The sequence below is a fragment of the Ursus arctos genome, unplaced genomic scaffold, assembly GCF_023065955.2.
Source record: "Ursus arctos isolate Adak ecotype North America unplaced genomic scaffold, UrsArc2.0 scaffold_29, whole genome shotgun sequence".
NCBI lineage: Eukaryota > Metazoa > Chordata > Mammalia > Carnivora > Ursidae > Ursus > Ursus arctos.
Window position 1 is genome coordinate 12,502,771 of NW_026622974.1, and position 15,384 is coordinate 12,518,154.

Consider the following 15,384-nt stretch of genomic DNA (forward strand, 5'->3'; position numbering starts at 1 on the left):
GTGCTGTGCCATGTAGAAGCAAGGGAGGGATGAGAGAATCTCTGAGTTTTCCCCAGAGTGGCATGAAAACCAGAATCTGGAATCTCCTGTTCCCCAAGAGGCATAAGATATTGATGAAAGACAACCAGTAACCCTAAAGGTCCCAGAAGTCAGAATGAGGCAGATACAAAGAGAATGCATGTCCCCATGACCAGGGACTCTGCAGATGGCCAGTCCCAACACTGTGGTCCTTCCATATGCATTTCTTACTTGTCTCTGTATCTCTAGTGGCCAGCATAGTGGCCAATAAATGTTCATTTTGTAATATAATAGAGCCAGGAACATGGAGCAGTAAAGAGTTAGCAGAGAACCTGAGTTCTGTTCACACCATTTTCTTTAATTCTCCATGTATCCCCAAGTACCATTAATAATAAAATAACTCTCTATCTCATAGAAACAGAGAATAGAATAGTAGTTGCCAGAAGCTGGGGGGGGGGCAGAGAATTGGGGAGATGTTGGTCAAAGGGTACAAAGTTATTTATAAGATGAATAAATCCTGGGCATTTAATGTATAGCATGGTGACTATAGTTACCAGTACTGTATTGTATACTCGAAACTTGCTGAGAATAGATCTTAAATGTTCTCACTACACACACACACACACACACACACACAGAGGTAACAATGTGAGGTAATAGAAGTGTTAACTACCTTATTGTGGTAATCATTTCACTATATATGGAGAGACAGAGAAACAGTCATCATGCTGTATGCTATAAACTTACATAATATTGTCTATTTATCTCAATAAAGCTGAGGAAACAAGTTCCCAAGATCACACACATACAGTAGTAGTAGTAGTAATAATTATTATTTTTTTAAAATAATGCTAACTAATCCTCTAATGAGGAACTGATGAGAAAATATGAAAAACAAATGACAAGTATTTACAATTTCAAAATCTTGAGGGCTCCAAGCTCTGTGAGTACAAGCCAAGACTGGAAACAAACACCAGAAGTATTTTTCAATCATTAACACTTTATTATATTAATACTCAATATATTAATTTTTCTCCTAAAACTTTATATAACAAACATCATAAATAGATGGACAGTTTCCTTACAAATAGGAGCATCAGGCCAACGTCTCTATTTAGCAAATCTTAATAAACATGTGTACTAGATTCTTATCCCCATCCTTGCCACCCCACCCCACCCTGCACAGCCCCTCCCACACGCTCATATTGTGGTTACATTTTCTACATTTTCATCCACACGGAACAGAATTTACCAACAGAATTCTCCGGGAATGGCACCGAATCACAGTGACGGCAGGGCTAGAAAGTGGTCGTCACTGCGCACAAACAAGCGGGCCAGGCGCGCCTTCCCTCCCGCCCATCCATTTTCAAGGGGTTAGGGACAGTGGAACAGCTCAGAACTAGGTTATGGTTCAGAAGCGCCAGAAAGTTGACACTACATCTAATACAGAGCTTTGAGAATTCCGGACAGGTCTTATCAAGAGGCCGATGAAGTGGAGAGAAGTGGGACCACAGAGGACTTGCTGCAGAGCGCTGGGGAAGGAGTGGCATTTCGGGGTTTCTTCAGCCAAGCTGACATTCAGGCGTGCACATAGCGGACAATGGGAGTGACACAGGTGCAGCCCACTGTCACCAGCACTTTCTCCAGCCGGAAGGAGCGAGAGCAGCCCCGAGGTTCCCTCCGCAGGACCAGGAACTCCTGCTGGATGGGTACCGAATTCATGGAGCTGTCTTCCTGCCCCTCAGCATTGATGCAGCCCGAGTACCTGCACTGGGCCTCCGCAATCTCCGAGGGGAACCGGTGGGGGTCCCGGGTGATGCTGCAGGGGGAGCGGACAAAAGCAGATGGTGAGACAAGGGAAAGGGAGATAGACAAATGTGAGCATCCCACCGCACTGGGCACTTACCTGTAGAGAGGCATTTCCCAGCAACCCAGGGCTGCAGCCAGATGGCCTGGGTTCATCCACTGCCCTTCGGCAGGTGCTTAACTGCCTAAGCCTGTTTCCTCCACTCTAAAATGCGGGTTCTCACAGGTCTCTTTCATCGGACTATTGAGCATATTCAATGATACAAATGCACATGAAACACTACATGCTGGCATTCAATAAATGTCAGATCTTTTATTTTTCATTACACTGTCATAATTATTATTCATCCTTTGCTAGATATATAAAATATCAGTAGAAGGTCTCCTAATATACAGTCTACAAAGCCTGCTGCTTGGAAAGGAAAACCAAAGCCCCAGAGGTCTTTGAATCCAGCACATTCTCTCAGTTTCTTCCTTCATAGCCCCCTCTGCCAGGAGGCACAAAGGCAGCAAAGCCATGCCAGCCAACTTGCCACCATACACACTCCCTTCCTTGTAGGAAGCCATGCAGGAGCCCCAGAAACACTTCTAATTGCCCTGGAATCTGTTTTCATACTTCTATTTGGAACATATAGATGAGTGCTTGGTATTCCCAGATCCGACACATCAGACAATATCACAGGACAGTACCCTGAACACCCCATCCCCATCTTGCATCCCCTCTCCAAACTGGCCTTTCTTGTCCACTCTGCCCTCCTCCCCATTCCTTGAAGACTGATGTCTAATCTGAGTGGATCACTCCACACTGACTTTTCTGGTTCCCACTTATCCCCATGCAGAGATCATTATGGGGGCTGTTTTAAAGAGCCCTCTTCCAACACAGAAAGGTTTGTCAATTCCAACCTAGGGCTTCAAGAAGCAGGAAAGCAAACTAGCAGGACCTCTGACCACATAGGAGGACCTAGCCCAAAACAGCAAGAAAAAAATGTGAGCTCCCAGGCAAAGTGGGATTTCTGTTTTTAAGGGTAAATATTAGGGCTTTAATTTTTTTCTATATTTCCTAAATTTTCTACTTTATGATTAGAATAAATTAACATATTTTTCAAAAGAATGTGAAGATCAGTCTCATTTACACTTACTTGTAATCCCAGGGGGAGCTGGAGCGGTTCTGGAAATCATTTGAGATGGGAATACCCTGGTTTTGCCTGAGGATACGGATGTCAACCCTCACACTATTATCCTCTAGAGGAGGGCACAGGGCAGCATCCCCTGTTTTTGGGTTTTTCCGAGCTGCCACCTCCCTCAGGAGGGTGAGCCCCAGCACCACCAGCAGCAGGGACTTGACCTAGAAAATAGAGAAGGTTGAGTTGGTTAGGGACTCTGGTGTCCTTTGCTGGCAAGAAGCACCCCATGCGCTAGCTGAACTCAGGATCCCCAGTATTTTATGGGACCACGGCTTCTTTCTAAACCTCAGGTCCTCATCTGGAAATGGGAACAGTCACTCATGAAGATATCAGGGTGCCAAACTGAGTAGTAAACTCATTAGCCTCGTGATTGAGCCTCCCACAGTCTGACAGCTCCTCAACAGTGGGACAGAAAGGTGTCAGGATCTGGGACTGGGTTTAAATCTTGAACTGGCCTCATCACTGAACCTCTGGTTTCTCTTCTTTCCAACTGGATTATAATACTTGCTTTATAATAATATTCCCAAGATTAAATGCAATATTCTATGGAAAGCACCTATAAATTTATCTAATAAAAATAAAGGATTAATAAATGATAGTTCTTGTTTTTATTTCCAACCTCATATTTCATGACTTCTCCACAAAATCCTTCCTCCCAGCCATCCCTCCACCTAGAATACACTGCCCTACCACTATCTATCCAAATCCTACCCTTCCATCAAGGCCCCACACAAAGGTGGTCTTCTCCAGGAACTGTCTCTAAAGTCATTCAATTTGAAATATGTTCATTTTCCTTAAATCATAAAGCACTTGCCATTTGGCATTGAATGCCATAGCATTCAAGTGCCATGTCTTTATTGTCTGGAAATGTACTATTTTTGTTCAGGTCAGACAGACACCTATTGGATTGTAAGTTCCTGCAGGAGAACGTATCACAGAACAGGTGTTCCACAAGTACTTTCTGGATGAATGGAAGAGCAGGTGAGTGAATGAATGAACAAAACAATACAATTAAATTCAAAGCATTAAGAAGAACACTGCACAAAACCAACTACAGCAAAGTTCCAATTATCCATGCTCTTTGAAAGAAGCAGGGCCACTAATGACGCACAGTAACAGAGAATAAGGAAACTATTTGCCTTTAGCTCTGGAACATATATTCTTTATACTTAACATCGATATATCGGTCTATCTGGTGCTATAGGAATGCAAGAAGAAAGAAAGTTCTCTGTGAAGACCTAACTAAAAGAAGAGCTAAAAATCTCTCCAGCTTCCCTTTGTTGCAACCACGCTCTGCTCACCCCACCATCACAGCCGACCCTTACTGGGGACGGACGAGGCCCATCACCAACTCTCAACATAAAGCAGAACAAGAGCTGAAGTGCACTTGCTTTCATTCTCTGGGTTCAATACTGTTCAGGCTCACACCCTTCATGGGTTAAGGTAGGGGCGGCGATTAGACATGTCTGTTTAAAGGACCTCCTTTTTATATTTTACAGATGCTGGAGGCAAGCAGTGACAAGAGTATGCAGAAAGGTCACGGTGTCAGTTTGCTGTACTAAGGTAGCTGATACTAAAAAGAAGTTGAAAGCAAGATTGACTCTGATAAGCCCGAAGTAGGCTGATTTGCCTTCAGATAATCAGCACTTGTCTACTTTCATCTACTACAATCATTCATTCATTCAACTCTGTCTTGACTCCATATGTGGTGACTCAGGACACACGCTCTGGAGTCAGATGTCCTGGGTCCGTAACTCAGTTTCAGGACTCTGACTAGCTGCGATTCAATTTCCTCCACCAGGAAATGTAAAGATTAAATGAAATGATCCACATAAGGCAGGAAAAGCACTGCCAGCACGTGGTAAGGATTCAACACAGGGGGCTATTAGGTCGACCTTGTCTGAAGACACACAGTGGACAGGAAAGATGTGGAATTTGCCCTCATGCATCTTCTGTCTAGACAAAGTGCTATGAAGTAAGTTCTAAAAAGTTAAAAGATGCCTACTGTGACCACAGGGTCCTTGGCTTCCCAAGCCTACCAATCACTTCCTTTGGTTTCTTAAGAAAATTCCTCCTGTGTATTTCCTCTTTCCTCTTCGGGATCAAATTCACTGAGTCACTTCTAGCTTTCATTATCAAAGCTTTGAAGTCACTGTATCTTTGGGTTATATGATTCAGCAATTATTTCCATGCTTCTAACAAATCATTATATTTGCTTATATTCTTGGAGTATTTTAGAACACACCTTCACATCTCATTGAAAACTGGATTCTCACAACCCCCTCACGAGGTAGGTAGAGCTAGTATTAATTATCCCAGTGAGACTGGTGAAAAGAGTCATGCCTGAAAAGTAACAAACAACTTGGTTGTGTTCACCAGCCTGCTGGTGCCAGTCTGGGGACTCAAACCTAGCAGTGGTCAGTAGTGTTGCCATTGAAGTTCGTTATTATTATCAATATATAGCCACTCGTGGTGTTTAATCTTAGCTTTGTCCCACAGGAGGAGCCAAGCTTTGTAAGCAATGTGACAGCTGTGTCAGAACTGCATGAGCGTTGGAAGTCACAGAGCTCTTTATCAGGAAATCAGATGATGCCTGCAAATCACTCTAGTTTGTTCCACAAAGCTTTTGATCTGCAACTATAGATTTTAGTGGTTATGCACCAGGGGCTTTGATATGGCTCTTGCTGATTCTTAAGAATGACATACACAGCACTTCTTCTCTGAGAGGTTCAGAGCATCTTATAGATTTGAATTCTTATAGGTCACCTCTGAGGCAGATAAATAGATATCACTCCTACTCTGTACAACAGGAAACAGAGGCAAGAGAACACACCAGTGAAGGTGGGCAGTATCAGGACATTGACAGCCCAACTCTACTGCAAGCTCACCTGAGACCATCTGAGTATTTGTCTCCTGAACTTCTCTGTGATGTGCACTTACAGGAATGAACGTTCTCCAGAGCCTGACCAGTTCCTAGGTCCACAAGAATTTGCCTCAACTACTTATTGAATGTGTCCTACCTGCCTGTACCTCCCAGCTTCTAATCATATTCTAATACCCCTTGTACCGCCATGTTTCTTGCAGATGGCCCAACAGATTACTTCAAACAAACAAGAAATAGAAATGGCTTTGGAGCACAAAGCCATCTGACAGATTTGTTTAGACACAATGGCTTCAAATTTAGAAATCTTGCCTCTGAACCACTCAAGGAAAAACGTACTGTACTTGAGGTTGATAAACCTAGATTCATATGCCAGTTCTTATGTGTACAGTACCCAGTGATGTTAAATCACTTGGCTTAATTGAGCTGTTTTTCATCTGTATGATGGAGAAAGTGGTCCCAATCTACTTCCCTGGGTTGACAAGAGTTTCAGAGGTAAAAATAATAATATTATTAATATTTAACACATTGAATGCTTTCTCTATCTTTACTGGTTAATATATTAAAATGGCCAATTTAACTAAAATCTAAGCCATTTCAGAGTACAGATTTAGTCATTCTCAATGATATCAATTAATCCCCCAAGAAAACCTCTGAGGGAAATGCCATCATTATTCCCCTATACAGTTAAGGGAATAATTATGCACAGAGCAGCTAAGTCATTTACCCAAAATCCCACATTTAGTAAGTAGTGGAGCCAGGTCTGTCTGACTCCAAAGCCTATGCTCCCCAACTATTGCACTTTGCTGCATTTCTGGTATTCTCTAAAACAATAAATAAATATAACATAGTATTATCATCACCACATGCCATGACCTTTTATGAAATCCAAGCTTTTTTAAGTTACACGGCTTGTAAATGGAGAAAAAAAAAAGAGGGCTTATTTAAGCACTGGCTTATATGGCATATTATTTCCCAAGCCCTGTTTTCAAGCTCCTCTACATTATATTCTTCCCAGGTTTTACCTGACTAATGCCAGGCAAGACTCCAGACCCAGAAGAGGTAGATTTCCATCACACTAACATCTCTCTCTCCTCCATGAGGAATGAGGCAATGCAAAAATAATGAGCTAAGACATAGCAAATTTCCCTCCTCTGGGAGCTATCCAAAGTTCAATACTGAGTGGTTTCACTTCCTTCATCCTGGGCACTCTTTGTCTACTACAACTGTGGAGTCTTAGGGGAATCATTAAACCTTTTGGGCCCCCACTTGCCTTAGCTAAAATACATGTGTACGTATCCTAAAAGGCTGGAAGTCCCCATGATGAGATAAGAGTTTTAGACCAATGTAACTCTATAATGGTGGCCACAGGGAAGATCATGTTCAGCTGTCTGTGACACCAGAGGTGAGCAAGCTATCAACCACCTATGCAAAAGCCACCATATGAGAAGCTATGCTTTGCACCCCATTATAACTTCTAGTTATTTGTTCTTTTTCTCCACCAGACAGGAGTCAAAATTAAAATCAGTTCTGTTCTTAAGAAATATTCTCAATAAAGACGCCAGTGAAGCCTAATTCCTTAGAAATCTGCTCTCCTGAAATCCTAGGGATGGTGGCTACAAAAGAGGAATTCTCTGTACTCACCATGGCCGTGTTGCGCAGGATGGTCGTTGTCATTTTGCTCTGGTTGCCTGCTTTGCGTAGTAAATTCTTCCTGTGTGTGTGTCACCCTGTATGTGCCTGTGCTGTGTCAATGAGAGTACCTGTCAATTTTATAGCAATCACTGTCCTTATTTCGATTGACCTCCTTACTGTCTTAGTTGTGGTTACCCCAGAGTTACTGACGAATGTAGTTTTTTTTTTTTCTATTCCACTTCCTGAAGGGGAATGAGAGAGGGACCCTAAAAGGGGATGACGGAAAAAGGACCAAATCTTCCTTTTCTTCCACCCCCTTGCCCTCAAATTACAGCAAAATTCTTAACTAATTTACTACAGAGATGAACCAAATTACAAATTGCTGTCATGATCTTTTATGTTCTTCCCCAAATGGCTAACGATTCTTGTCACGCACCATATGTTCTACTTTCCAGTCATGCAATATGAACCATGATTTAAGTGGGAGATATGTCATCCTTAGAGGGTCCTTGGTATTAAATGAGAGGACTATCTTTAGCTCCATTTTATGAATGGGGAAACAAAACCAAAGAAATTAATGACATCAGTAAGAAATTCAGAATTATATCCGCAGGTAGTTTCAGAGACTCCCTGAACAAATTCTATTTTAACCCAATGTTTAAAATCCTACTGATGCTGAATAAATAATCATTTTCATAAAACATATAATTGAACATTATCTTAGCCATCTCTCTCTTTTTTTTTTAAGATTTTATTCATTTATTTGACAGAGAGAGAGACAGCCAGTGAGAGAGGGAACACAAGCAGGGGGAGTGGGAGAGGAAGAAGCAGGCTTGCAGCAGAGCAGGGAGCCTGATGCGGGGCTCAATCCCAGGACCCTGGGATCACTCCCTGAGCTGAAGGCAGACGCTTAACGACTAAGCCACCCAGGTGCCCCTATCTTGGCCATCTCTGATTGAGGATATTTTTTTTTTTACAAAAATGAGTTAGCAAGTAGAACTTTTAAATGCTCTAACATAATTTTAAATGACCTACAGAAAACTAATTTTTCTCAGTTCCAATTCAAGTCAACAAACATTTATTAAGCACATACTATATGTCTGGTATTGTATTCTAGGGATACACAGATATTTCTGAAATAACAGTAACTTACTTTTTTTTTTTAATCTCCAGTAAGATCAGGGAAAATTACCTATGCTCTTTTTAAAAGGCAGGGTACACTCTAGCAGGCAAACTACTTTTCTATCACAACATGTTTGAATAAACTTTCCTCCATTTTCTTTAAATGAAGGAAATGAAAAGGAAGCAGCTCTTGGGTTCATTGGAAGCCCTCCAAGACTGATCGAAATTCTTCTGTGATCATGAGCCTTTCATCCATATTTCTCCTCCCTATGCCTGTGGATTCTTCTCTGCACCTCTCCTCTGGATCAACGAATTTAACTCCTGTAAGAAGGCTTCCTTGAATCGTTCCCTCAGGAATCTTTCCCTTCCTCGTGACCTCTGTGCTCATATTTAGTCTATCTCATACTTGTGTGTATGTTTTAGGAGGGTTTTCTGAGGGCTTCATGGACTTAGGGTAACTTTAGTTTCTCCTCCCCAATGATCTCTACCAGAGTCCTTCTCTAAATATACATCCCCAAATCTACAACCTAAATTAAAAGAGTACATTTTCTATGCATATACAGATTCAAGACAAGTCCCCTAGCTGACCCCTTCCAGCCAGACTAAAGCCCCTAGGCCACTGTATTAGAGAACTTTCAAGGCCGTGCCAGATATGTCCTTCCATAGATTCAGAGAAGTTAGCACATAAATCAAGAGCCATGTTTTCAAAGTTGCTAATTATCAGTCATGCTACCAAAGCAATATATGCAACAGACCCTTAAAAGCATATGAAATTGAGCGGGTTGAGTCACTTGCTTTCTTTGGTGGTCTCTTCTCTATTCAGAGCCAAATCTCAATGCATAGAAGACTACACCAGCCCTCTTGAAAGAAGGAACAAGTAAGTTATTTTGAATTAAGAGTGCCTAATTCAGGGCACCTAGGTGGCCCAGTCGGTTAAGCATCCAACTCTTGATTTCAGCTCATGTCATGATCTCAGTGTCGTGAGACTGAGCCCCACAACAGGATCTGTGCTCAGCATGGAATCTGCTTGAGATTCTCTCTCCCTCTCCCTCTGCCCTGTCTCCTACTCACACTCTTGATCTCTCTCTCTCTAAAATAAATAAATAGATTGATAGATAGATAAAATCTTTAAAGAGTGTCTGATTCAATACAAGAGGATTTGCTGCTGCATTGCAGAGGACAATTAAATGGCCCTTTATATAAGAAGGAAACTGACCTTTTACACCCAGCAGTCACAAAGTCTTCCCTCATCAGGGTAAAAATAAGTAAGTCATCAAGATATCAAACTAGTAACCAGCTATCGCCAAGTTCAAATTGAATCAACAGATCCAGATCACCATTTCACCTAACATTTATTAAGCATGTCTTATATTGCAAATTATGTGCCAGTACTAGGGACACAATAACAAATATATGATTAACACACAGCTGGTTATGGTGGACGCCCTTCACTGAATACCCCTGTACCACCCATGACCCAAGTTGTTACCACCCTTTCAGAGTTTCAGTAATACACGTGGACCTGTCATTCAACTCACTGAATGCCAGGAAACCCTACGCAGAAGTCCAAGAACCCACAGAAAGAGATGGCAGAAGATGTTGTAGTTCCAAGAACGAGTAACACACAGCCTCATGTGTGCTAAAATATTATAGCTGGTCAGACAATCAAGTTAGCAAGATTTTTTTTATGCCCTACTATGTGCTGGAAGCCATGCCGCAAGTTTGTTGGGGCTACTCTTACAGGAAATAGACTGTACTATTATAGTCTCTACCTTAAAGAGTTTAAAATCTGGTTAGGGAAAGAAAGCAAATAAACATATATTAATTGATAAGATGATAACATGAGACTGTTGGGGATATTGAGAGTTAAACATACACATTTAGTTTACATTGGAGAGATTTTATCCTCAAAAAAGGTATATCTGATCAAGATATGCAGTCATAATCTAGCAATATATATGTGGATATAGAAATTGATGGCTAGAAGTGAGGAGTACCACAGCAAAAGGCTAAAATAGCAGCATGATTAATAATGGTCAGGCAGCAGGCTGCAATGACATGGCTATCGTAGGCTAGATTAATGATGACCCATGTTATGCAATGGCAAAATATTTAGTAAAATTATTACCTGCAATAACCTAGAGGTACAATAAGAGCTATAGAGAAAGAGATTGGAAAACAGAAGGTTAATTGTGTATGTTAGATGCTATTGTCTGCATTTGACAAGGTAATACAAGAAAGAGCTGGCGAGTTTACAAACAAAATGAAAGAGAATGAAGAGAGTCCAAAAATTCAGAGCCATAAAAAAACCCTATTTCTATACTATTTTAACCCCTATTTCTATACTATTCTAACTATTTCTATCCTCTAAAAACAAAAGATAGATTGAAAAGCCTTCGAGGGAGAAATGTCCAGTAAAACCTTTCAACCAATAAACTTTCTACAGGCAAGAATCAAAATGAAGCATCTAGTAAATGCTCTTAATTCTGTAAAAGGACTCAGAATAAAGAGTGTAAGGGTATAGTTCTAGTAATCTACCACTAAATCAAGAGAGGGAGAGAGACTTACAGGAATGAAAAAGCAAAGTAATAGAGAGTTCTGGGAATTATACCATGAAAAGAACCAACTTAGATAAAAGTTCACTAAGTTTTTGAGAGTTCTCAAAGTTAGTCACAAACCAACGCTCAGTCCTGTAACCATCTAGGAGCAGGAAGTAAGGCCCCAAGGAAGGTATATTCGCCAACACTATTTCAGATGTGGCCAGAGATCACTGGTGGGGAGAAAACTCCCAGGAGGTGGAGCCAGGGACCACATGAGTACTTGGGAGGTGAACCCCTCTCAAAAAACAGAATCAGGGTCTAATCAAAGAACATCCCACATGCCCTGGCTATGGGATCCCCACAATGTCAACCAAGCAGGATTTCAAGGTTGTTACAGACCAAAACTATTATGCACCTCCCACTCTCTCTCTTTCCAAGTCTAAGTGTTTTATCCCAGTCTAACCCGACTGATAGAAACATTAAGTAATCTTACAGGCTTTTCTGTTTATTTTCATTTTTTTTTATCAGAGGTCTGACTCCTTATCAAAATGGCCAGTTGAATGATATCATCATATACAGGTCTAAAGAACACTTATAAGGAATTAAATGCAAAAAATAAACTGAGACTATCATTCACTATCTTATTCACTAAACACAAGCTATTAGTTTATAATCTACTTTAACCTCAGTCATATCTCCAAATGATCTTAAAACACTACTTTCTAATTTCCCTGAAGCACTTCTTTATGTTAGAGTCAGACCTTTCTGAATACGGGCTTTTAATGCCCATCTTCAAGCTTCTTGCAGCTCTTCTCCTTCTCAATCATAAAAATTCTTCCTCTGCTTAGGCTATTCAAACAATCAAATACATGGCTTATTTGCTTTTTTAGCCCCTAGATCATTTAGAAAGTCCACGTCTCATTCCCTTTTAGAACCTTACTTCTCTGTCCCCTGTTGAAGAAAACCATGTGGTAACATGACCACATTTGTTACAGATGTAAAGCTACAGACCCCACAAACTCCACATAATCCTTTTTTCCTCCTTTTAATGCAAAAGGTTATTTCCTGTTCCAGGATTCTTTGTGCCTGCTAATTCAGTTTCACCTATTTTGTTTGAAGCTAAATTCAAACTCATTATGAGCTTTCTAGAATCTCCAGAAACTCACACTCCATAGCGACCAACCCCTCTTTTTTTAAGTTGAACACATTTTCACTGTGAAAAGATTTTCCAGAATAAATAACTTTACTTTTGATTTAACCACTAGAAAGAGCTTATTATAATGATCATTTGTCAATGAAAATATTATGACAGGATTCTCATACACTGATGTTTGCGGGCATAGGGATTATGTGCAGCTTAGGTCAACAGGGATAGAAAACACAGAAAAGGCCTCCTTCCCCTTCTCTCTGTAAGTGTCTCAATATGTGTGTGTGTGTGTGTGTGTGTGTGTGTGTGTGTGTGTGTTCTGTCTGTCTGTCTAAAAAAGAGTACAATTCCTGATCATCTGATGAAAAAATGAATCTGTGTGAAGAGTTGCAGTGAAGAGAGATGAAGGAAGAAGATTGGAGACAAAAACTGACAAAGAAGAAAAGTAAAGGGGAAGGAAAAGACTTAACAAAGGAGTTTCCCCAGGGTGCCGTGTGAGAATCCTGGATGAAACAAGGTTGAGGTCACTGCAGAAAATTCCAGATCAAATGAGGGACCCCTCAATTCTGAATCTATTCTCTGGGCTGTGGAAGCTTTTTGCACCAGAGTTTTATCTCCTTGTTAACAAAAACACCATTTATTAAGTGCTCACTCTGTGCCAGTCACTGTGCTGGGCACCTAAACTAACATGGATAAGAAGAAAAATAAAAGTACTGTCCAAAAAAAAGAAGGAAATCACCAGGACAGTTTCCTCCACACAGGAGAGCCATGAATTTTATCTTAGACCAGATGGCACCTCTGTTTTGGAGAAAACTTACTGTGGGCCTTTTGGGAAGTGCAATGATAGAGACTTTCTCTATCCAGAGTAAATACAGGGAGGAAAATGCTGTTCTTCAGGGTAGAAACTGAGAGGGAAGGTGCTACACATACAAATAACAGGAATCTGAGTTACCCCCGGGGGGAAGAGAAATGAGGGATGCCGGTGAGAAAGTGTGGTAGCTGACAGAGCAGGAGAACTTTAAAGAGTCAGGAGCCTAGTCTTCAAAGTGTTTCCATGCCTACATTGTACATTGTCTTCCATTAATTCCAGGTCTAAAATCGTTTACACACAAGAGTCCCACAATGTTGACACAGATGCAAAGTGAGGCAGAGAGAGGACACAGTCTCAGAAACAGAGGCAGCAGGAGTGGAGCAAACAAACATTTGCAGTGAGAGAGTAAACACCGCCCCCACACCCCCACCATTCAGGAGGGTATTACTGCTCAGGTTGATCCTGGGAACTTGTTAAAAAGGTAGACTCTTGGGGCCCCTGGGTGGCTCAGTCAGTTTAGCGTCTGCCTTCAGCTCAGGTCATGATCTCGGGGTCCTGGGATTGAGCCCTGCATCAGGCTCTCTGCTCAGCGGAGTGTTTGCTTCTCTCTCTCACTCTCCCTCTGTGCTCTCTCTCTCAAATTAAAAAAAAAAAAAAAGGGTAGAATTTCATGGTGCCTGGATGGCTCAGTTGGTTGAGCTTTTGACTCTTGGTTTTGGCTCAGGTCGGGATCGAGCCCTGCAGCAGGCTCCGTGTTCAGTGGGGAGTCTGCTTGAAATTCTCTTTCTCCCTCTCCCTCTGCCCCTCATCCCTGCACAGTCTCTCTCCCTCAAATAATAAATAAATAAATCTTAAAAAAAAAAAAGGCAGAATCTCTGTTGACAGATGTTAACTAGACTTATTGTGGTAATCATTTTGTAATGTATACAAATATCAATCACACACTTGAAACAAATATAATGTCATGTATCAATTATATCTCAATTAAAAAAGAACAACAAAGGAAATGGTGTACACTAAAAGAAATTAAAATAGAAAATGTATGAAAAAATAGTTTAACCTCACGAGTAATCAAAGTAATGAAAATTAAACTAAGATAGCATATTTAGCCTATCAAATTGGCATAGATTTTTTTTAAGATTGATTGATTGATTGATTTATCAGAGAGAGAGAGCACACAAGCAGGGGGAGCAGCAGGCAGAGGGAGAAGCAGGCTCCCCATTGAGCAAGGAGCACTCGATCCCAGGACTCTGGGATCACAGCATGAGCCAAAGGCAGACACTTAACTGACTATGCCACCCAGGTGTCTCAAATAGGCATAGATTTTTAAACATGCAATATGAATAGGAGAATAGGGAAAAGGGGCACTTGCAGGTATCACAGATAGGAGTGTTTTGGTACAATTTTGTGTAGGTCACTTAATAATATGGAGCAAAAACCTATAAAAAGGTCCACCCCTGGGAATTGTTCTAGATAAATACAGATGCACTCATATATCCACATACAAGGATATTTACTGGGGAAAATTGAAAGTGCCCTAGATTTCCAATAGTAGAGTAATGGTTAAGTAAATGTCAGCATGCAGAATGATAGAACTTTTATAGCCATTAGAAATTGTTTTCCAAGAAAATTTAATAATTTTAAAAATACCTCTGTCGTAACATTTCTTGAAAATATCAAGACATAGTTCATATAATGCATGACTTTACTCTGTATGTATAGATACATACATACTAGGTATATGCATACGTGTATATATATGTATATGTAAATGTACACTCATAGAAAAGTGCCTGAAAATATACACAAAAAAAAAAGTAGAATCTCTGGTCCCCACCCCAAACCTATTGAATCGGACTCTGCATTTTCACGGGAGTCCCATCACATGAAAGTCTGGGATGCTTTACGGAACCTTTAAAAAGTGTTGAGATTTCCGGTAAAATCACAGCGGGGCTCACTTGATGCATTACATTCTCTGAAGCAGAAATGGAGAGTCAAGTGCCCTGGAAAAGTGATTGGGACAGGAAAACCTGAGCATTAAATCTCAAAGCTGTATGCCCTCATAGCTAAGAACCATAAGGTTCCTCAGTGAGGGCAGGATGAAGGGAATAATAGGACAGTAAGGTTGTTCCATGTCATAATTCAGCAATAGCTGCTTTAGGGTGGCCTAACCAAGCTACCCACAGGCTAGCTGCAAGCAACTCAGGTTTCGTGCAGACTTTCACTTACTCAGCAGCCAA

The 15,384-nt window shown here is 41.0% G+C and overlaps 1 protein-coding gene across 1 annotated transcript; it reads right to left on the reverse strand.

Moving 5' to 3' along the window:
- Positions 1-1,000: 1,000 nt before the first annotated feature.
- IL17F (interleukin 17F) lies at positions 1,001-7,566 on the reverse strand. Its single transcript, XM_026507258.4, has 3 exons — positions 7,534-7,566; positions 2,964-3,169; positions 1,001-1,837 (listed from the first exon to the last, which is right to left on the reverse strand). The coding sequence occupies exons 1-3, from the start codon at positions 7,564-7,566 to the stop codon at positions 1,597-1,599; spliced, it is 480 nt and encodes a 159-aa protein (XP_026363043.1). The 3' UTR covers positions 1,001-1,596.
- Positions 7,567-15,384: the final 7,818 nt, after the last annotated feature.